The 23706-nt window shown below is 44.1% G+C and overlaps 1 protein-coding gene across 4 annotated transcripts in view; it reads left to right on the forward strand.

Annotated features, from left to right (window-relative positions):
• ANO4 (anoctamin 4) overlaps positions 1-23706 on the forward strand; it is a 344842-nt gene that overhangs the window by 309229 nt on the left and 11907 nt on the right. For all 4 annotated transcript variants that reach the window (XM_073651462.1, XM_073651463.1, XM_073651464.1 and 1 more), the window contains 6 exons: positions 3231-3267; positions 7818-7929; positions 8854-8911; positions 11639-11736; positions 12067-12209; positions 22583-22735. In XM_073651462.1, coding sequence (XP_073507563.1) covers positions 3231-3267; positions 7818-7929; positions 8854-8911; positions 11639-11736; positions 12067-12209; positions 22583-22735 — 601 coding nt within the window. The remainder of the gene's footprint in view (positions 1-3230; positions 3268-7817; positions 7930-8853; positions 8912-11638; positions 11737-12066; positions 12210-22582; positions 22736-23706) is intronic.

Genomic DNA, 23706 nt, shown 5'->3' on the forward strand with positions numbered 1-23706 from the left:
CCCCCACGTCACACCCAGCATCCACCGCGCACTTTCCCAATGAATGGGGAGAGGCAGAGCGCACGGTGGATGCTGGGTGTGATGTGTGGGGTAACCCCGCCCACAGCCTGGCATCCACCGTGGAACCAGGAAGATCATGACCCCCGGCTGCTGCCAGCACTTGTCGTGACATCAGCGGATGTCAGAGCCGGCTGCATCCTGGGGTCACGTAATGCCTGTGAGCGGCCAGTGATAGCGCCGCTCACAGGCATTATCAGCAACAGAAGGTATTTGTAATGCACACGCCCGGGCTGAGCGGCGTGTGCGTGTGATTCCACTGGACCGTGCCGGAGAGTGAATGCCTGGAGGGGCGTAACTAGGTATTCACCCGATCCGACCAGGGTCGCACGACGGCATACGACGCCAGTGCACCAAGGAGGAACCGAGCAGAGGGACCAGGTGCTACTCCAAGACAGACCCCGGACACGGCTGTTGACCCACACAGGGGAATACAGGAACAGGCTGGTTAGGCTGGCACACAGACTGGTGGGTATAGGCAGGCACAACTGGTATGCAGGCAGGCTGGTAGGCAGGCAGGGGGGTACAGGCAAGCACGGCTAGAGTGCAGACAGGGAGGCACTAGCAGGTAGAAACACAGGCGGGATAGGACCCAGTACACACTGGGACTCAGGAACAGAACCACAGAAGTGGCGGACAAACACAGCAGAGTAAGGCCGCCCAGAGTGGTGAGCGAGAGCAGGGCAAGACGAGGCCGCCTAGAGCAGTGAGCGACAGTAGAGCAGGCTGAGGACGCACAAGGGGTGTGCTTGCAGCAGGTACAAAAAGCAGGAAGTGATCGGGCGCCGCCCTTAAGCAGCAGAAATAGAAGCAAACAGACAGCATGGAGGGAAGCCAGAGAGACATTCTGGATTGGAGATCAAGTGCGCGCTCTTGCACAGTGGGAGATGGACCACTATGCAAGGACGCCGCCAGGTATGTTACAGTATTTACAGTACTTACAAGAAGTCTTAGGGGCCCCGGGGGCATACATGGGGGGGGGGATATAAAGTAGTGGACAACCCCTTTAATCTAAGCCCCTGTATACAGCCCCCTTCTGCAGTATATCTCTCCTTTCAGCCACTCTATATGCTGCCACTTCCAACTATATACAGTATGTCATAAAAGTGAGTACACCACTCACATTTAGTAAATATTTTATTATATCCTTTCATGGGACAACATGAAACTGCACACTTTGATACAATTTAAAGTAGCCAGTGTACAGCTTGTATAACAGTGTAAATTTGGTGTGCCCGGTAAATAACTCAACACTCAACTAGTAATGTCTAAAACACTGGCAACAAAAGTGAGTACACCCCTAAGTGAAAATGGCCAAATTGTGTCTAAAGTGTAAATATTTTGTGTGGCCACCATTATTTTCAAGCACTGCCTTAACTCTCTTGGACACTAGAGCTTCACAGGTCGCCACTGGAATCCTCTTCCACTCCTCCATGATGACATCACGGAGCTGGTGGATGTTAGAGAGGCCACAGAGACCTTATGCTCCTCCACCTTCAATTTGAAGATGCCCCACAGATGCTAAATATGATTTAGATCTTCAAACATGCTTGACCAGTCCATCACCTTTACCCTCAGTTTCTTTAGCAAGGCAGTGGTCGTCTTGGAAGCATGTTTCGGGTTGTTATCATTTTAGAATACTGCCCTGCGGCCCAGTTTCCAAAGGGAGAGATCATGCTCTGCTTCAGCATGTTACAGTACATGCTGGCATTCATAGTTCCCTCAATGAACTTTAGCTCCCCACAGCCGGCAGCACTCATGCAGCCCCAAACCATGACACTCCCACCACCGTGCTTGACTGTAGGCAAGACACACTTGTCTTTGTGCTCCTCACCTGGTTGCCGCTACACACGTTTGACACCCAAATAAGTTTATCTTGGTCTCATCAGAACACAGGACATGGTTCCAGTAATCTCTGTCCTTAGTCTGCTTGTTTTGAGCAAGCTGTTTGCTAGTTTTCTTGATCATAATCTTTATAAGAGGCTTCCTTCTGGGACTACAGCCAAAGCAGACCAATTTGATGCAGTGTGCGGTGGCATATGGTCTGAGCTCTGACAGGCGGACCCCCCAACCCTTCCACCTCTGCAGCAGTGCTGGCAACACTCATACATCTATTTTGAAAAAACAACTTCTGGATATGATGCTGAGCACATGCACTCAACTTCTTTGGCCAACCATGGCGAGGCCAGTTCTGAGTAGAACCTGTCTTGTTAAACCGCTGTATGGTCTTGACCACCGTGCTGCAGCTCAGTTTCAGGGTGTTGGCAATCTTCTTATAGCCTAGACCATCTTTATGTAGAGCAACAATTCTTTTTTTTAGATCCTCAGAGAGTTCTTTGCCATAAGGAGCCATGTGGAACTTTCAGTGACCAATATGAGAGAGTGTGCGAGCGATGACACCAAATATAACACACCTGCTCCCAATTCACACCTGAGACCTTGTAACATTAATGAGTTACATGACATCGGGGAGGGAAAATTGCTAATTGGGGACAATTTGGCCTTTTTCACTTAAGGGGTGTACTCATTTTTGTTGCCAGCGGTTTAGACAGTGTGTTAAGTTATTTAGAGGGCACACCAAATTTACACTGTTATACAAGATGTACACTAACTACTTTTACATTGTATGAAAGTGTCATATGTTCAGTGTTGTCCAATGAAAAGATATAATAAAATATTTACAAAAATGTGAGTGGTGTACTCACTTTTGTGATATACTGTATTTCTCTTTGTAGCCGGTTTATACTGAACTCCGTCCTTCAGTGTCTCCTTTAAGCCCCCTTTTTACAGCTCCATCCTGCAAATACAAAAAGGAAAGAGTTCAGCTCACCCCATAGAGTAGTAGAATCATCTGGTCATAAATTATAAATTATGAGTTATGATTAAGATACCAAGAACTAAGTTTTGAAACACGTAACAGTTCAACAAAAGTGCTTCTCAACTTTCTGAACTGTTGAATGTTAATTTTTTTAAATTGTAGTTTGTAACTTATTCTTGGATGAGTTATGGAAAGCTTTCCTTCTGTTTACTATATTGAGACCCATCCTGCTGTATATTGCTCTTTTTAGATAAGACCACATTGTGATTTTGGGAATAACCCTTTAATACTTAGGTGCATGACAGCAGAAGATTGGTGACAAGTGACATTAAACCTTATTTGTTCTGTTTTACAGTTGTATGAAAAAGTTGCACTTTTTCTCACTAACCTCGGTAAGAATAAATAAATATTTGTGATGTTTATTCATGCTTATAACTGGACTATTCACTTGAAAACCAATGTAAAACTGATGCCGGTGCCCCTGCATGGTTCTCCTTCCCCCTCTATGCAGGGACGCTGGCATACGCACTGCCCCGGCCCAGATGAGCTCCCTGTCTCCTGCTTCCTCCTTCCTGCCTCCTGTGTACGCCGCACAGGCTTCCCGGTGGTGCACCCAGTACGCGTGCTCCGCTGTTCTTAATAGCTGGGAGGCATTCTGTATAAAAGGCACCTCCCCAGTAAGGAGGTGCCTGAGCAACTCCTGTAGTTCCCCTACATGTCTTGTGTGTGCAACTATATGTTGCCAGGTCCCTTGTTATAATCTTGTGTAGTTAATTCGTTATCCTGAACCTGTTCCTGTAGTACTATTTAGTGCGTATGTTACCCTGAAGCCGCTCTGGCAGTGCTTGAATCCTGAAGTCACTCCGGCGGTGGCTGAACCCAGAAGCAGCACCTGCGGAACCCGAATCTGAACCAGTTGCAGAAACCCGTGTGGTCTGAACGTGAACCTATCCCAGTATTCCGTGTTCGCCTGATTGTTATACCAGTATCCGAATCCTGCCTGTCAGTGACTCAGAGACCTTGACCATGACTGCAATCCTGCCCCTTTGGGGTCAGCAGCTGCAGTACTGGGGACTGCCTAGGAGTGGTACCTGGCAGCTACATGCAGCTCAAGCCTGACTCCAACATTAGGAGCTCCATTTAAAACCGGGTAGCCGCTTAACTATGCCCCTCCTAGGTAAGCCCGACCCCGTGGCACTGTGGGTCCACGCACCACGTGCATCACCTGCATGCTCGACAACCCGAAAATATAATGAACAAGAAAGCAATGTGAATTGTTAAATATTATTACCTCTCTGTGAGGCGGCAATGGCCATTCTTGCAAAAGTAAGGCCGGCTCTATAATACAGTGGGTACGGAAAGTATTCAGTTTTTCTTTTATAATAAATTTGCAAAAATTTCTACTTTTCTGTTTTTTTCAGTCAAGATGGGGTGCAGAGTGTACTTTAATGAGAAAAAAAATGAACTTTTTAGAATTTACCAAATGGCTGCAATGAAACAAAGAGTGAAAAATTTCAAGGGGTCTGAATACTTTCCGTACCCACTGTATGTGTTTATGGGGTATAGAGCCTTTTTCGTACAATTAATAGAGAACAGTTGATCATGATGACACTCCAGTGCTATGTTATTGTAGTATGTCCAGAGTGAAGAAATACTTCAGAACCCACATTTCTCAATAACAATTTATCAACTTCTCAGTAATAATTATTTTTAATACCATATTTTTCGGACCATAGGACGCACTTCTCCCCCCCCCCCAGATTTGGGGGGAAAAGGGGGTGCGTCTTATGGTCCGAATGTACCGTTTTTGTGATGTGGGGCTGCGGCAGCGGAGGCGGCGGGGGCTGTGGCAGCAGAGGGGGCCCTCGCACCTGGTGCGGCGATGGAGCAGTGTTACCCAGTGTGCACCGCCATGAATTCACTATGGCCGTCCAGATCGTGTGCTGCAGTGACGTTACTAAGAGGAAGGGCCGGGGATGACAGCGCGCTGTGCTGTTCTATGTTGTCCCGGCCCTGCCTCTTAGTAACGTCACTGCAGCGCGCGATCTGGACGGGAGACCGCCCACCTCCTGAAGTCTAGAATGGCCATAGTGAATTCATGGCAGCGCACACTGGGTAACACCGCTCCATCGCCGCCCCAGCTGCCACAGCCCCCTCCACAGCCCCCTCCGCAGCCACAGCCCCCGCCGCAGCCACAGCCCCCTTCACAGCCCCCTCTGCATCCACAGCCCCCGCCGCATCCACAGCCCCCGCCGCAGCCACAGCCACCTCCACAGCCACAGCCCCCTCCGCAGCCACAGCCCCCTTCACAGCCCCTGCCGCAGCCACAGCCCCCTCCGAGGCAACAGCCCTGTCCGCAGCCACAGCCCTGTCCGCAGCCACAGCCCCCTCCGCTGCCACAGCCCCCTCCGCAGCCACAGCCCCCTCTGCAGCCCCAGCCGCCTTCGCTGCCGCAGCCCCCAGCCAGTGTGACCCCTCTCCCTGCCTATCCAGAATGGAGGCAAGCATTGTAAAGTAGAAGTAAAGAATAAAGTGAAAAAGCACGTCATTAAATACTGTACCACTCTTGTGGTGAACTATAATTCCCAGCATGACATAAGAGTTGAAGGATGTGCTGGGAGTTATAGTTCTCCTTAGAGCAACCACATGACAAATGTGTGGTGAAATATAACTCCCAGCATGGCATAAGAGCTGAAGGACATGCTGGGAGTTATAGTTCTCAGGGCAAACATATGACATAAATGTGGGAACTATAACTCCCAGCTTGCCATAGGAGCTTTTTTTCCCCCTATTTTCCACCTCTAAAACCTGTGTGCGTCTTATGGTCCGGTGCGTCTTATAGTCCAAAAAATATGGTATATGATAAAAGGGGACAACTGAGTGTTATTATTTTCCCTATGAATAAGACATGTCTCTACAATGCCTGGCATTGTGGTCAATTATGTCATAAGTCTCCAAAGTAAACAATTATATTGATGACTCTTCAGTAGGGACCAGTGATAGTCAGGTTTAAAAATTCTAGAATGGAATTGTATACACAACAGTTTGACTTGTGGTTTAGCTAGGTTGCATGTTTTAGTTTTCTTTCTTTTCAGTATTCTTTCCATCAAAGAGCAAGAGAAAGCTTATGAAAAAGATCTGGCAGAAGTATAAACAGAGGCTGACTACTTATATATTGTGAAACTTAAATCGATATTTAAAGGGGTTTTCTGTTTTAGTTTTTTACATTGATAGCCTATTCATAGGGTATCCCATCAATATTCAGCTGTGGGGGTCTGTCTTTCGGAATCCTTGTAGATCAGTTGTTTATAGTGGCTGAATTCTGCCATCAGCACTTCCACTTGTTCATGTTTTACACTGCTCAGTAAAGCAGAGCTGCATACTTTTACTAGTATTTGGGGTTCGTATTGCAGTTCAGTCTCATTCATTTAGGTTGTCTATCAGCATAAAATGACTATTAAAACCAAGTACAGGTTCCCAATGCACCCTTAGATTGGCTGAGCAGTTCAGTGCACCTTCCCACCTACCTGTTTTGCATCTATCTCTGCCCCCTTTATCTTTGATTGACAGTTCTGGCTTTATAGGATCCGGAGAACTGTGGAAACTGATGGAAAACAAGAAGGTAGAAAAGTGCACTAAATAGTATTTGTTTTCCCTATAGCTCCTCCCCCTCTTTTTTTGATTGACAGCTCTGACTTTATAGAGCCAGAGAAGGGAGGAGAAAGATGGAAAACAAGTAGGTGGCAAGTTGTACTTATAAGGATGGTCCGAAGGTAAAGTAATTTTCATTCCAAATCACTATCTATTTATTGCCATAATCTAAACTATTTTCTAATTTACGTGCATTAAAAATGTCCTACCCTTCGCTAACTACACTATCTAACTCCTTTTCTATTTTTTTCCTCTATTACCTCTTTAATGACACTTTGAGAATCCCTGTGCATGCTGGGATACTCAAATGAAGCTTCATCAGGGAGCAGAGGCTGTGGTCATTGCCGCAGCCCCTGCCCCCTCTCTGAAACAAAGTGTCATCAGTGACAGTAATTCCAGGGGCTGGGCTAGTCCCTGCGTGATGTGCACAATGACAGTGCACGCTCTGTTGCAAGCTGAGATCAGCAGCAACAGAGCGGTGACAGAATACTTGGCATGCAGAGATCAGCGCCGCCCCCACAAGTAATGTCACTGGTCTCTGCACAACAGGTATTCTGACAATGCGCTCTGGTGCCGATCTGAGCTGACAACAGAGCGCATGCACATCGCGCAGTGCACATCACGCAATGACAAGCCCAGCCCCTCGAACGAGTGCCACTGATGATGCTTCATTTCAGGGTGGGGGCAGGGGCTTCAGCAGTGACTGCAGCCTTTACTCCCCAATGAAGCTTCTTTTGAGTATCCCAGCATGCACTAGAATTCTCAAACGAAGCGTCATCAAAGAGGGAATAGGTAAAAAACAGAATAGCTGTTAGATAGTGTAGTTAGGGAATTGGGGGAATGGGGAATTTTTAATGCAAGTATATTAGAAAATAGTTTAGATTACGGCACTAAATAGATAGGGATTAAGAATAAAAATTACTTTGCCTTCAGCCACGCCATGATGCACCAAGTGCCTGTACTCAGTTTGAACAGTCATTCTGTGATGACAGAGTCCCTTTAAATAGGATTATATTGTAATACCAGGAACACCAGCGTTAAATGTACAGAGCTGTGCCTGGTAAGCAATAAAGAGGGCACGTTGCTCACCCCCAACTCTATTTTAATGATAGGGTAACACTTTAACACAACTAAAAAACTCCTGAGAGCTTTCATATAATAATTACAGATATTTAACTACTGTAATATCCCTAAACTCCAATAAAATAGTAGTAGGTAATGTTTGTCATCTATTTTACGGACCAGCAGATTATGGCAGATTATCTACAGTTGTGCATGTTTCTACCCACAGAACAGCCACGTACTGAATCAGAGTGGGAGAACAGCTTCACTTTGAAAATGTTTCTTTTTCAGTTTGTCAATCTGAACAGTTCGACCTTTTACATAGCATTCTTTCTTGGGAGGTAAGTGCATTTTGCTTTTTATTTGATCTTGAGGAAGTAGGGAATATTTTACACTTTGGGGATCACCCAATATTAAATGTACCATAATACACATGATCCTATTAGATATGTGTAATTATTGCCAAAATGATTCTAGTTATTAGGTTCATAAATATTTCATTGGGTATTCCAATATGAATCTGTATGGAGAACATGTGCCACATGGTCAGTGTTAGGTTTAGAACTGTATAATGAATTAGCCAATATAGAAATGTTTTTTATTGAGATTTAAAGTAATCATAAGTATTGAAGTATACTATGCCCATAATGCAATGCCTATCACACTTCAGCATTGTTCCTTCCACGAGCCAGCATTGAGAGCTGGTATTACAGGAATGCTAATTGAAAAACAGCTGAATGCAACATGGATGAGAATGGAATATAGAATAGGATGTAATACATGAATGCTGCAAGGGAAATGAATCAAGGTGTGATCTTTTTCAATTAATCTATCCAGCAAAAACTACACACTGTTAAATTCCATTTCCACCATGTTGTAGTGGGAAATTATTTTTTTAGACTTTTTTCTTGTAACCTGTGTCTATCTTGTTTTCTTCTGCTTGGGGTGTGGCTTTCCATATGAATTCAGATAAGAAATCTATTTCTAGCCTGCTGATTTTATTTTTTAATGGGGCCCTTTATTAATTAAATTGGCATTTGTTGTTTAGGTGCTCCTTAGCTATGGCAGGCATCCATGTAAGCCATTAGAAGCTGCAAAACCATTCAGTGCTATGCAAATCCTGCACTTTTACCAGGTTTAACTCGAGAGTTCAACCATTCATCAAAAGAAAGAGATGAACACATTTTATAGATGTATGATTTATCTCTAAACTAATGCTTCGGAATGTTTCAGATAATCACATATACTTTTTTTTATCATTGAAGGTTTACCGGAAGACCGGGTGCTTATTTAAGGCTTATAAACAGATGGCGACTGGAAGAGGTTAGTGTATATAATATGTTTTATTATTTGACAAAATATTGTATATAGCTTTGTTTTAAACTTTGCAATATTTTGCAAATATTATATTTTGAAAGCCAATATAGTTCTACATATTAAAGTGCAGCTTGGAGCCAGTTAAAAGATTAATTAAAGAATACATAAATAGTTTTCTCCGTCAGGCCACTAATGATACACTATCTGAGGATAGCATTGGGCAGATGCTGTGTTTCGGGGATATACATATTACATTTTTCTGACTGTTTAGCAAGGAAAAATTTTAGTTTGAAGTGAGAGGGGACCTGATGGCTTCTTGAATAATCAAACTGATTGCTCATCACACCCTGTCCATTATAAACTGAACTGTTGATTTACAGCTGTACAGTCTTCTCTGTCTTTGCCTTCTACTGTTCAGTATGATCAGTTCAGGAAGGAAAAGTTTAATGTTATGAGTTCATTACATTCCGGTTCCAATGAGAGAGACAGAACCATTAAGAAATCGTTGAAGCCTGGTGATGTGAGTAGACCATTGAACACAAGGTTACAACTCAACCTCCCTGGTCCACCAGAAAAATGGTCATTAAAGGGATTTTCCCACGGAAAAAAAGTTGATTTTAATCAATACATCCTGGAATAATAATAAGTTCCGCAATTGGATGTGTTTATAAAAAATGTTCCTGTGCTGAGATAATCTTATAAATGTGCCCCTGCTGTGTACTGTGTAATGGTTGTGTCTGACCGTGCAGGAACATGGTCTGATCATACCACATCTCCTGCGCAGGGGGGAAGCAAAAGAGTATACAGACATTACTGCCCAGGATCAAAGCTGATTCTTTCTGTGAGTAAAACATTGTTTAAAAACAGGCAGTGAAATGTTTTACCTCACAAAAAGAATCAGCTGTGATCCCGGCTGTAATGTCTGTATACTCTTTTGATTCCTCTCCTGCCCAGGTATGATCAGACCATGTTCCTGTACGGTCAGACACAACCATTACACAGTACACAGCAGGGGCACATTTATAAGATTATCTCAGCACAGGAACATTTTATTTAAACACATCCAATTGTGGAAGCTATTATTATTCCAAGATCTATTAATTAAAATGAACTTTTGTTCATGGTGTAGTAAAATGCTCACTCGGCCGCTTCCGGAAGTAGACTCAGGAACCGTGTTTTCTCTGCAGGCTTTATTTAGTGGCATAAAGCCCTGCAGCTCCAGCAAGAATAAACACAGCCTTACTGGCAAAACAAAAAAACAAAAGATAAACGTCAGCACAGTCCATAGCAGTGTGGGATTAGCACACAGCCCCCATACAGTATGATGTCCCCCACAGCCCCTCTACAGTATGATATTCTTCACAGCTGCCTATACAGTGTGATGCCCTCCCCGCTCCCCATTTAGTATGATGTCCCCCCGTAAAGTATAATGCCCCATCACTTGACTTTCAGGCCAAACAAGAAAAGTAAAAAAAAAAGCTTTTACTCACTCAATCTAGGCTCCCTGTCCACCACAGCCTCCATCTCCCCTTCTATCTTTAGTAACAATGAGCAACAGCCATGGCGATGCAGTGATGTTAACACGTTGCCCAAAATCACCTGCGTGGCTCCGGCCTCCAACAGGCCAATTGTATTTGCGTAATGAGGGCAAGAATACAATTGAATGCTGGAAGGGAACAACTGGGGCGTAGGCAGAGAAAGCAGTAAGAAATATTAATGACTCACTGACTCTGCTCATTTGTGCCTGTGTCCGAGCCATCACTGTGCCGAATGCCAGAGGCCCCAGGCACAGTTAGCAATTTTTTTTTACCAATTACGCTCCTTCCTCCCAGGGGCACTTTCAGGCTGAGGTATCCTCATATTCCCTCTAATGATTCTTCGGATTCAGCAGACTGAAACCAATTCACATAAAATATAAATGTGGTATGATCAGACCATGTCCATGTATGGTCAGACACAGCCATTACACATTACACACCAGAGGCACATTTATAAGATTATCTCAGCACAGGAACATTTTATTTAAACACATCCAATTGTGGAAGTTATTATTATTCCAAGATCTGTTGATTAAAATTAACTTTTTTTTTGTGGGAAAACACCTTTAACCTCAACACTACCTGAGACCACCAGTGAACTGTACTTTTATCGCTCTACCACACTAGACCACCAGAGAAGCAAACAGTAAGCCCTTTTTTACCTTAGGCCTGTGGGAAAGTAGATATTAATCTCTTTACTATCTGAATTTAACATTAAAGTATTTACCCCTCTATTGTTTGCTGTCATCAGGTAAGGTAGCATAAGAGATCTGACAGAGCCACACTATTTAGAAGAATAGAGGCTGGCATTGTGTAGAAAACAATTACAATGAAAGTTTGTATATTGGAATTGCTATTTAATAGAATTGAGCAAAATTATTTGTATGACCGTGGTCTAGTGGCCATGTTGGTACTCCTGAGAACTTCCTACTATCTGCCACCATCTAGGATGACTCTCCTGATTGGTAGGTCCTGCGACAGGTAGGTAGTAGGAAATTCACAGTGCTCTGGTCTGGTTGTCACGGACTACCAATGTAACTGCTGGACCAGCATCTAGCATTGATTGGCTGAACTTTATTATATAATTAGTTCCATAATACATTCTTTAAACTGGCTTCAAGTCAAAACTTCAGTTTATAAAAAAATAAGATTGCTTTCATCTCTTAAAGTGATTTCATTTATTTCTAATTTACAGTGTCACCCCAGTGGATGCCTTATTGACTTATGCATGCAGATGGGCATAATAATGGTATTGAAACAAACATGGAATAACTTCATGGAGCTTGGTTACCCGTAAGCCACTGCCAGCTTGTATAAACATTGTATACACACAAGAAAATGTGCCTTTATATGTTTCAATTATTGTAACAACCAGACTAAACATTTCTGCTATTCAAATCTTTATTAATTAGGGATTTTTACATTGTGCTGGTGAAAATTATACATCATAACATCCAAAATAAGAGTAAAGATCATTCAGAATATGGAAGATTTTTGAGCTAACATATTTTTGTAGCTGTAATATAAGAATGTTGCATTATTGAACTCATGAAGTCAACAGTGTAATTGTTAAAAAATATTTTAAAAACTCCTTTTATTTCCTCTTTCTTGACTGTTATTTAGGCTAATCCAGAATTGGTGGACACGTAGAAGACTAAGGCAAGAGCATGGTGCACAAGGGACTGCTAGTTTTCCTCAGTGGGAGAAAGATTATAATTTGCAGCCCATCAATGCGTATGGATTATTTGAAGAATATCTTGAAATGAGTAAGCTCTATTTTTGTCAATGGAAGTTGGAATAAAAAATTTTTGTTACGCACACGCCCGGACTGACTGGCGTGAGCGTGGTTAGTGATCCCACTGGACCATGAACCGAGGAGTGCCTGGAGGGGCGTGACTAAGTATCAACTCGGTCCGACCAAGGTCGCACGGTGGCTCAGTCGACTCCGTGAACCAGGGAGGAACCGAGCAGAGGGACCAGGTGCTACTCTGGGTCAGACCCCGGTCACAGCTGTTGACCACACTGAGGAATGCAGGAACAGGCAAGTTAGGCTGGCATACTGACAGATGGATACTGGCAGGCACAGCTGGTATGCAGACAGGTGGGTACTGGCAGGCACGGCTGGTATGCAGACAGGTGGGTACTGGCAGGCAGCAGATGCGGTAGACAATCAGAGCAGAGCAAAACCCGCAGGTGTGGTAGACAAGCAGAGCAGAGCAAAACCCGCAGGTGCGGTAGACAAGCAGAGCAGAGCAAAAACCCGCAGGTGCGGTAGACAAGCAGAGCAGAGCAAAATCCGCAGGTGCGGTAGACAAGCAAAGCAGAGCAAAATCCACAGGTGCGGTAGACAAGCAGAGCAGAGCCAAAACCCGCAAGTGCGGTAGACAAACTGAGCAGAGCAAAACCCGCAGGTGCGGTGGACAAGCAAAGCAGAGCAAAACCCGCAGGTGCGGTAGACAAGCAGAGCAGAGCAAGACCCGCAGGTGCGGTAGACAAGCAGAGCAGAGCAAAACCTCCAGGTGTGGTAGACAAGCAGAGCAGAGCAAAACCCGCAGGTGCGGTAGACAAGCAGAGCAGAGCAAAACCCGCAGGTGCGGTAGACAGGCAGAGCAAAACCCGCAAGTGCGCTAGACAAGCAGAGCAGAGCAAAACCCGCAGGAGCGGTAGACAAGCAGAGCAGAGAAAAATCCGCAGGTGCAGTGGACACGCAGAGCAGATACACACAAGGTACTTACAATGAAGTAGCGAGTGAACACTAAACTCACAAACAGAAGTACAGAGACAACGAATTGGAGTTAGGTGCAGGTTCAGACACTGCAGGAAAAGGGAAGATACGAACATAGAGACAAACAAGTAACGGGCTAAGACACTGTTCAGACAGGAACTGAACCAGAAACAAGATACAGGAACGAGCCTGGGAACTCAACCCCCAGGGTGGCGGAAACAGACTAGAAGTCACAGATAGAGGTAACGGGCCTGGGTATACAGCCCCCAGGGTGGTGGAACAGGCAAGATACAGGACAGAACCTGGCAACTCAGTTGCACAGAACACACTGAAAGAAAGTGTTGCTCTGGCACCTTCTACTAGGTGGAGGGGGTTTAAGTATCCAGTGACTCACAGCAATAGGCTGTGGACGCATTAGGACTGAGCACACAGTAACTATAAGAAACAGGCAGTAACCGCGCCGCCGCCCTAAGCAATCAGACAAGAGACATGCACACAGCAGGTACTGGAGCAAAGTGTGCAGCCTGGACTGATAGCTAAGATGGCGGCCTTGCATGATAGGAGGTGGTAAGCCATGCTAGCACGCCGCCAGGGATGTTACAAATTTCACATGGTTAGAAGTGCAGTCATATACAGTTGTGCTCAAAAGTTTACATACCCCGGCAAAATTTTTCCTTTCTTGGCCTTGTTTCAGAGAATATGAATGATAACAAAAAATCTTTTTCTCCACTCATGGTTCTTGGTTGGCTGAAGCCATTTATTGTCATACTACTGTTTTTAAATCTTAATGACAACCAAAAACATCCAAATGACCCTGATCAAAAGTTCACATACCCTAGTTCTTAATACCGTATATTGCCCCCTCTAACATCAATGACATCTTGAAGTCTTTTGTGGTAGTTGTGTATGAGGTTCTTTATTTTCTCAGATGGTAAAGCCGCCCATTCTTCTTGGCAAAAAGCCTCCAGTTCCTGTAAATGCCTGGGCTGTCTAGCATGAACTGCGCGCTTGAGATCTCCCCAGAGTGGCTCAATGATATTGAAGTCAGGAGACTGAGGTGGCCACTCCAGAACCTTCACTTTGTTCTGCTGTAGCCAATGATAGGTCGACTTGGCCTTGTGTTTTGGATCATTGTCATGTTGGAACGTCCAAGTACGTCCCATGCGCAACTTCCGGGCTGATGAGTGCAAATTTGCATCCAGTATTTGCTGATAACGTGCTGCATTCATCTTTCCTTCAACTTCTACCAAGTTTCCTGTGCCTTTGTAGCTCACATATCCCCAAAACATCAGCAATCCACCTCCGTGCTTTACTGTAGGAATGGTATTCTTTTCATCATAGGCCTTGTTGACCTCTCTCCAAATGTATCCTTTATGGTTGTGGTCAAAAAGTTCAATTTTGGTCTCATCACTCCAAATTACCTTGTTCCAGAAGTTTTTAGGCTTGTCTCTGTGCTGTTTGGCATATTGTAGGCGAGATACTTGTGCATCTTGAAACAGCCACACCGCTAGTTTTCAGAGAGTCCTGAATTTCAGCTGATGTTATTTGTGGGTTTTTCTTTGCATCTTGAACAATTTTCCTGGCAGTTGTGGCCAAAACTCTTGTTGGTCTACCTGACCGTGGTTTGGTTTTTACAGAGCCCCTGATTTTCCATTTCTTAATCACAGTTTGAACGCTGCTGACTGGCCTTATCAATTCCTTGGATATTTTTTTGTATCCCTTTCCTGTGTTATACAGTTCAACTACCTTTTCCCGTAGATCCGTTGACAATTCTTTGGCTTTCCCCATGACCCACAATCCAAAAACGTCAGTGGCTGGATGAAAGATGCAAGAGTCTGTCTGGATCCCAGAAACTCACTCAGCTTTTATGCACACACACTGATTACAAACAAACAGGTCACAGGTGAGGATGTTACCTTTAGTAGCCACTCAAACCCATTTGTGTCAAATTCTGTGCATGTTATCAGGCCAAAATCACCAGGGTATGTGAACTTTTGATCAGGGTCATTTGGATGTTTTTGGTTGTCATTAAGATTTAAAAAGAGAAAACAGAGTAGTTTGACAATACACTGTGTGCAGAATTATTAGGCAAATGAGTATTTTGATCACATGATACTTTTTATACATGTTGTCCTACTCCAAGCTGCATAGGCTTGAGAGCCAACTACCAATTAAGTTTATCTGGTGATGTGCATCTCTGTAATGAGGAGGGGTGTTGACTAATGACATCAACACCCTATATAAGGTGTGCTTAATTATTAGGCAACTTCCTTTCCTTTGGCAAAATGGATCAGAGAGCTTTGACGGGCTCTGAAAAGTCCAAAATTGTGAGATGTCTTGCAGAGGGATGCAGCAGTCTTGAAATGTCTAAACTTTTTAAGCATGATCACCGAACAATCAAGCGTTTCATGGCAAATAGCCAACAGGGTCGCAAGAAGTGTGTTGGCCAAAAAAAGGCGCAAAATAACTGTTCATGAATTGAGGAAAATCAAGCGTAAAGCTGCCAAGATGCCATTCGCCACCAGTTTTGCCATATTTCAGAGCTGCAACGTTACTGGAGTATCAAAAAGCACAAGGTGTGCGATATTCAGGGACATGGCCAAGGTAAGGAAGGCTGAAAAACTGCCACCTTTGAACAAGAAATATAAGATAAACCATCAAGAATGGGCCAAGAAATATCTTAGGACTGATTTTTCAAAGATTTTATGGACTGATAAAATGAGAGTGACTCTTGATGGGCCAGATGGATGAGCCAGAGGCTGGATTAGTAAAGGGCAGAGAGCTCCACTCCGACTCAGATGCCAGCAAGGTGGAGGTGGGGTACTGGTATGGGCTGGTATCATCAAAGATGAACTTGTGGGACGTTTTCGGGTTGAGGATGGAGTGAAGCTCAACTTCCAGACCTACTGCCAGTTTCTGGAGGACAACTTCTTCAAGTACAGGAAGAAGTCGGTATCATTCAAGAAAAACATGATTTTCATGCAGGACAATGCTCCATCACATGTATCCAACTACTCCACAGCGTGGCTGGCCAGAAAAGGTCTAAAAGAAGAAAAAATAATGACATGGCCCCCTTGTTCACCTGATCTGAACCCCATAGAGAACCTGTGGTCCATCATAAAATGTGAGATCTACAGGGAGGGAAAACAGTACACCTCTCGGAACAGTGTCTGGGAGGCTGTGGTGGCTGCTGCACGCAATGTTGATCGAAAACAGATTAAGCAAATGACAGAATCTATGGATGGAAGGCTGTTGAGTGTCATCATAAAGAAAGGTGGCTATATTGATCACTAATTTTTTTGGTTTTTGTTTTTGCATGTCAGAAATGTTTATTTCTAAATTTTGTGCACTGATATTGGTTTACCTGGTGAAAAGAAACAAGTGAGATGGGATTATATTTGGTTTTTATTAAGTTGCCTAATAATTCTGCACAGTAAGCAGCGATCAGGATGGTAACCATAATAAACATCGGGTTACTAGGGGCACACGCGCACCTAGTAACCCGTTGTTTATCATGGTTACGAGCCTGCTAAAGTGAGCGGTAACCACCCGCACACTTTAGCAGGCTCGTAACTATGATAAACATCGGGTTACTAGGGGCACACGCGCACCTAGTAACCCGTTGTTTATCATGGTTACCACTCTGCTACAGTGAGCAGGAGGTTACCGCTCACTTTAGCAGGCTCGTAACCATGATAAACAACGGGTTACTAGGAGCGCGTGTGCCCCTAGTAACCCGATGTTTATCATGGTTACCAGCCTGATCGCTGCTCCCGCTGGTCACACACAGCGATGTGTGCTGACCAGCGGGAGGGCAACGACCAAAAAATGGTCCAGGACTCTTTGCAGCGATCAGTGACCTCACAGCAGGGGCCTGATCGCTGCAAATTTTCACACATAGTGACATCGCTGGTGAGGTCGCTGTTGCGTCACCAAAACCGTGACACAGCAGCGATCTCGCTAGCGATCTCGCTATGTGAGACGGGGGCTTTAGAGCCATGTCTTCATCACCAGTGAAATGTTTCTTGATTTAAAGACCTTGTCCAGTGACTTCCTTGTTGATTTGCCCATAGCTATTTTCTATTAACTTCAGGTATCGTCGCTGCATCTTGAGTTATCATCAATCCGAGTAGGTTGAAGTCCTTTACAACTTCTAGTTCGTTACTATCCATCTCAAATGTATCCCTGTTGTACCTGGCAGTAGTCAATATCTTGGTCTTTTTTGTGTTGAGTAGCAGTCCCATGTTCGAACTTTCTATCTTGACACTCCGTAATAAGTTCTTCATTCCATCTACCCTTGTTGATATTAATGTTGTATCTTCTGGTTATTTAAGATTGTTGATGAATCATCCAGTAATTTTGATCCCTTCTTCTTTTTCGCCAAGTCCAGCCTTCCTAAAAACTGCTTCTGCATATAAAAAGAGAAATAGCGACAGGGTGTAGCCTTGTCTGACATGTCGCTCTACTTTGAACCATGCTGTGTCGCCGTGTTCCGTTTGGACTGTTGCTTCTTGGTCGATGTAACAGTTCCTATTGAGCCTGATCAGATGGTTTGGCACACCCATATCCTTCATGGTATTCCAAAGTTTCTGGTGATCAACATAGTCAAAGGCTTTGCTGTAGTCAATGAAGCAAAATAGATCTCCTTGTTGTATTCTTTGGCCTTTTCCATTATCCACCTAGTGTTAGCTATCACATCTCTTGTTCCTCTGCTTTTTCTGACTTGTTCCTGTGGCAGCTCTTTGTCAAAGTAAGACTGTAATTGTTTTTGTAGGTTCTTCAGTAGTATTTTTCTGGAATAAGGTATTAGCGCAATAGTCTGATAGTTTCCATAATCAGTAGCATCTCCCTTCTTCTTTCTTCTTCGGAATAAGAATAAACATGGATCTTGTCTAGTCCTTGGGCCATTTAACAGTTGTTGTTGCTTCAGAAGGCTTTATTACTATATTGGAATATTGTAACATCCAAGCACTTTGTTGTTTGACAGAAGCTTTATCGCAGCAGCGACTTCATCTTTTAGGATATTCAGCTCTCTATCATTTCCAGTCTCAGTTTTTTCCCGTATCACTAAGTTGTTCTTGTAGAGGGGCTTCATGTACTCTTTCCATATTTCCTTGGTCTGTTCTGGCTCAGTTAGTTTGTTCCTGTTAGCATCTTTCAACATGCCCTCTCTTGGTTGAAACTTTCATCATATCTCTTTGATCTTTAGGTATGCCTTCCTGGTTTTGCCCCTCAGATGTACTCTTTCTATCTCGGTACATATATTTTGATAATAAAGTTCTTTGTCTGCTCAAATGGCTCTCTTTAGTCTTTTACTGATGTTGTCTGCGTCCTGCTTGTTACCTTTTGCTTTTGCCATTTGTCTTTCTTCGATGATCTGTCAACTCTAGCTGCGGGGGTCTCTTCTGCCTCTTGTTTATTGTATTACTGAATTCTTCCGTAATAATAGTCTTTATATGTGTCCATAATTCCTCAGGTTTTCTTTCATCCGTGTCCAATGAATCGGTTGTGTAAACCATTCCAAAAAACTTCAGGTATATTGGACAAACCGAATTTGGAAATGGCCTGTTGTCTAGTTCATTTGGGCAGCTTGACTCTAATCTTTGTTGTCAGAAGTTCAGGATCAGTTCCACAGTCAGCTCCCAGCATTATTTTCACAGCGATGATCGATGACCTCCATCTTTTGCAAACACATATGTAAAATTATTATAGACCTCATTTGGGGATGTCCATGTATAGAGTCTCTGTTTGTTATTTTGGAAGAAGGTGTTCACGATGACAAAAGTCATTGAATCTTCCTTTAGCCTCGTTTTGTTCACCAAGTCCAAAATTTCCAACAATGGTTCCATGTTTGCCGTGGCCCACTTTCAATTGTCCCTTGATAATGAGTATGTCTTGTTTTGGCGTTTTGTCAAATTCCTCTTGAACTTGATCGTAGAATAATTCAACGTCCTCCTCCTCGGCATTTGTTGTTGGTGGGTAGACTTGTATAACTGTGACATGGATTGGCACTCCTTGTAGATGTATCAAGATGACGCTATCACTGACTGCATTGGCTGCATCCCTAAGCCAGAGAAAGACCCTAACTCCTCTAGTAGCTATCGATCAATCTCTCTACTTAATGTTAACCTGAAACTATACGCTAAACTCCTAGCAAATAGAGTGAAACGCCACCTACCCAGCCTAATTCACCCAGATCAGGTTGGTTTTGTTCCAGGTAGAGAAGCATGTGATAGCACCCTGAAAATGTTAGATATTATTAATTTTGATCACACGCAAAAAAATACCCTTATGATTCTGTCACTTGACGCTGACTAGCCCAGGGGATGGGGGATGACTCGGTTACCCGGGCCTTTAGCCTTAAGGAGGTCGCGGTGGTCGACTCCCGGGCCCGTACTCTGGGGTCTCTCTTTAAAAAGGCGTTGATAGATATCAAGTTTATAAAAGTTCGTGACGCCACCTATGGTTTCTGATGATATTCACCAGCGCTGCGCAGTACACTGAGGCCGGTGATAAGGCAGCTAGATGGTATGGCTCCCCACAGGTGGAGCTAGGCCTCAGGGCAGGGTATGAATGGGGTATGCAGGACGGAGAGACTCAGCCGGGTCAGAGCAAGAACAGGGATGGACACAATAGTCACTTCAGTACCGTTTACTAATGGAAATTCAGGCACTCCCCGGAGCACTGTAGGGTGAAGGGTGTATGTCCGGATCCTCCCCAATGAGTGGGTTTTGGGCCTCCTGTTTTTTGCCTCTGCGTAGTAAGTTTCTGACCTGCCTGGAGCTAGGCCTAACTTTGTCTCTGTCTTGCGCTGGCTGACCTTGTGGTAGGGCCTTCTCTTGGAGTGCACGCTCCCGACCTACGGGGCCTATGTGTCTCCTGGCTCTGGTACGTATCAGCACTTTAGCGATCCTGGGACTTGTAGTTCTCCAGGGATTCCGGTTTATCTTACTGGGTCATGGAGATCCCGGTAAGCTTCGGACCCGGTGTCCGGTAACTGCTTCTTCGGGGTGAGCTAGTTAAGCTCCTCTGCCCCCTATGAACTAACTCTCTCTACTCGCCTTCGGCCTACTCGGGCCCTCAATAGGCTATTCACACTAATGGCAGCTTGCCGCGCTTCACCGATCTTATGGAGCCGGCACACCTAAAGCTCACCTCTCTGAGCTACAACTGAGTCTAGAACACGCTCCACCGCAGACTGACCTCTCTCTGGCTTCTACTGCAGGAACTCTCTCAACAGGTTTGCGCTCTGTCAGTTCCAGTCTAGACTAACTGAGCTCGACTCTGCATTCAGGTTTGTACTTGCTGAACTCTCCAGAGGAACTGAGCTGCCTGGCTCCACCTTCCCTATTTATCTATCCCTAACGGGCTCCCTCTGGTGGTCTGAGGTGGAAGGTGGAGATGTGTGAATGGTTATGGGGGCCTCTTGTGGAGGAATCCTTCAATACACCCTTCTAGGATTTGTGATACCAAGCACAGCTGGGCTTCACAACGCCGAAAAGGCTTTTGACAGAATCTAATGGTTATCCCTCTCCCAAACCCTGAACCATATTGGTCTAGGACCCCTTTTTACTTGTAAAAATACTCGCTCTCTATCGTTCTACTTCAGCAAGGCTAAAAATTAATGATATGCTATCTGTGTATATTTGGTGTTGTGTGTATTTGGTGTGTTAGTGTGTATTTGTTGTGTGTGTTGTGTTTGTGTTGTCTGTATTGTGTGTTTGTTGTCTGCATTGTGTAATTCTATATTTGTTATGTGTATTGTGTATTTGATTTTTGTATTGTGTCGTTGTTGTATGTAATGTGTATTTGTTGTATGTATTGTGTATGTGATGTCTCTATTGTGTATTTGGTGTTGTTGTTTTTTTGAGGGACACCCCAGGCATACAGGTTTCAACTAAGGTGCCAGACTAAGCATACTGCCCAGAGACAACGTTAGCAGCAGGACGTTGTGCAATGAGGCAGTTTGTATTGACAACATACAATGCTGATTCAGTGTGGCTCCTTCACGGGTGCCACATTACTGCACGGAAGAAAGGCCTGGCAATCTACTTCTGTATTCTGCCGAGAAAACTTGATGGAGAGTACAACTAATGTCTACCGTACAATCAGTTATTTGATGTGTCAGATTTGTGGATAGCGATTGCTACTCCTTTGGAGCGTGAACCTGGGTTGTGGGCAAAATGCTTGTTTAAGTGTTGAGCGTTGAGCCAAAGTATGGCGGGAAAAATCTGGCATCATTCGGATAGGTCTGTTGTTGTACAGAAGATTTTGCTTTTTTCAAGCTGCAAGAAGAATGGCCTCCTTAATAATTAATACAGCAGATAACATCTCTGGGACGGTGTCATCTGGATCAGAAGGACGAAGAGCTCTATGCGCCCTGTCCATTTATACTGGGGTTCCTGGCGAGCGCTTAAGGAGGTTGTGGAAAATGGATAGAAGGACAAAGAGGATGTCAGTAGTGTTAAATGATTCTGGCAATTCTCTGATGCGGAGAATGTTCCTTCTATTTCTGTTTTCTAGATCATCCAGGTTTTGTTGCAGAGAGTAAAACTGCATGGAATGGTTATGTATAGTATCTTGTAAGGTCCGAAGGGTAGAGACATTGGTTCCTTGTATCTGTGATAATCCATCTATCCTGGCAGTGATTGAGGAAAGGTCAGACCAAAACGGAGCGAATTCTTGTTTACATTCAGCTGCCACTTGGTTGGCTAAGGCTGATATATCACTGGTCTGTCATCATCCATATAGGATTATGTGAGAGATAGGGTAGTATTGTAGAGTATTTTTGGCCTATGTTGTAGAGGCATTCCTTCTCCTGTGGCTGTGACAATAGTAGGTTGAGAAGGTGCTGAGATACATATGTTGCCCACACTGTGAGATATGCCTGGAACAACTTCCGGTTCTGCAGATAAATGGGGGGGGGGGGGGTTGGCCCATGATGAACCTGTGGACCATCTTGATGGGGATGTGAGTTCCTACAGGAGGTAATGTCCAAGGCTGTTCTCCCCCATCCACATGGAGAGTAGGGCACCCCTCTCTATCGTGAGCTTCAGGGGATTATGGAAGGAATAATGGTATAGAAGGTTTCTTATTTTATTCCCAGCATCTGTCCCTTTTAATGAGAGTGGAGCCTCCTGATAACTGCAAGCTCCCTGCTGGATGTGGCTTAATGAAGGTTGATGTAATACAGCATGCAATGGAGAATACCGCAATTTGTTGTGGATGCTTCTGGAATTTATGAATAAAAACTTCTGTGTGCGAGCCCAGAGAATCACACATTCATTCTGTATGGGTCTGAAATAAGACTATGTGCATGAGGCATAGTAAGAATTTTTATAAGGAATTTGTTGGCATGTTCCTGGTAGCAGATGGTAAATTTATATTGTTGTTCTTAATTTGCTTTTTACACAGTTCTTCAGTTTGGCTTCACAACTATCTTTGTGGCAGCTTTTCCCCTCGCACCACTCCTTGCCCTACTTAACAACATTATTGAAATCCGTCTTGATGCCTACAAGTTCATCAGTCAGTGGAGGAGACCGTTAGCTTCACGAGCCAAGGACATAGGTGAGTGAGATTGACTGTTTCATCAATGTGCAATCTAGTATGATTATAGAAAACAGTAATGTGAAGTGGTATTATTCAATACTTACACAGAGGAGCTGCTGTGTCAGGTGTTTGATTGACTTAAATGGAAATTTCTCAGTCGTGTTTTGCATTGACTTATTGAGATGTTGCTTCCAGATGTAAGAACGTGGCAGTTCTCTTAATGGATTTGCAATTTATGGCCATCTGTGCCTTGTTTCAGCACTATACTTACCACCATTGCTTTACTGTATACAGCCATACTTCTTTTATAGTAATTTTTATAGACTTTTGTATTTGTAGTAGTTTGGGACTGGGTAGATATATGGTGGTTGGTTCCTTTCTACTTAGCATAGGTGTGTGCGGTATACTCATGGCCAGCTAGGTTAAAGACACAGCCCTGCTGGTGAATGAAGGCCTTGAGGGTGGCACGGAGACAGGTTAACTGGAACAGATGTGTACTGGAACTTTCTTACATGCAGAGGCCACGGACACGTGAACAGTAGCAGTAATGTTCAATGGTGCTGGTGCAACACAAAAACTCCGGCCCTAACTATTTGGATGGATCTGGAATGCTGGTAAAGCATAGATATGCTTCTTACAGAGACTGACACAATTGGTGTCTGCTTGGCGCTCCATCTCAGCCTGCTGCAGTCTACTATAGGTAGGGAGCCTCCATCTCCCACCAGTGCTCTCCTACTTACCAAACCTGCCCTTCTTCCTCAAGGTCCTTGTAGAAACCTTTTGCACCCCTGCAGTTGTCAACGTCTGTTGGTTACCAATCCTCTCTGATGTCTCTTATATCATGACTTTGCTGACCCAACCTTATTGGCTAAACATGATGGCTAGGCTAAACTCTTTACACCAACTCCACCCATCCAAGTGGTCAAACCAAAGAGATATTCAGAATCAACATTACCTAAATATTATATGAATAACAATTATAATACATC

The sequence above is a fragment of the Phyllobates terribilis genome, unplaced genomic scaffold (genome assembly GCF_046119375.1).
Source record: "Phyllobates terribilis strain yellow unplaced genomic scaffold, ASM4611937v1 Scaffold_11__3_contigs__length_659146591, whole genome shotgun sequence".
Lineage (NCBI taxonomy): Eukaryota > Metazoa > Chordata > Amphibia > Anura > Dendrobatidae > Phyllobates > Phyllobates terribilis.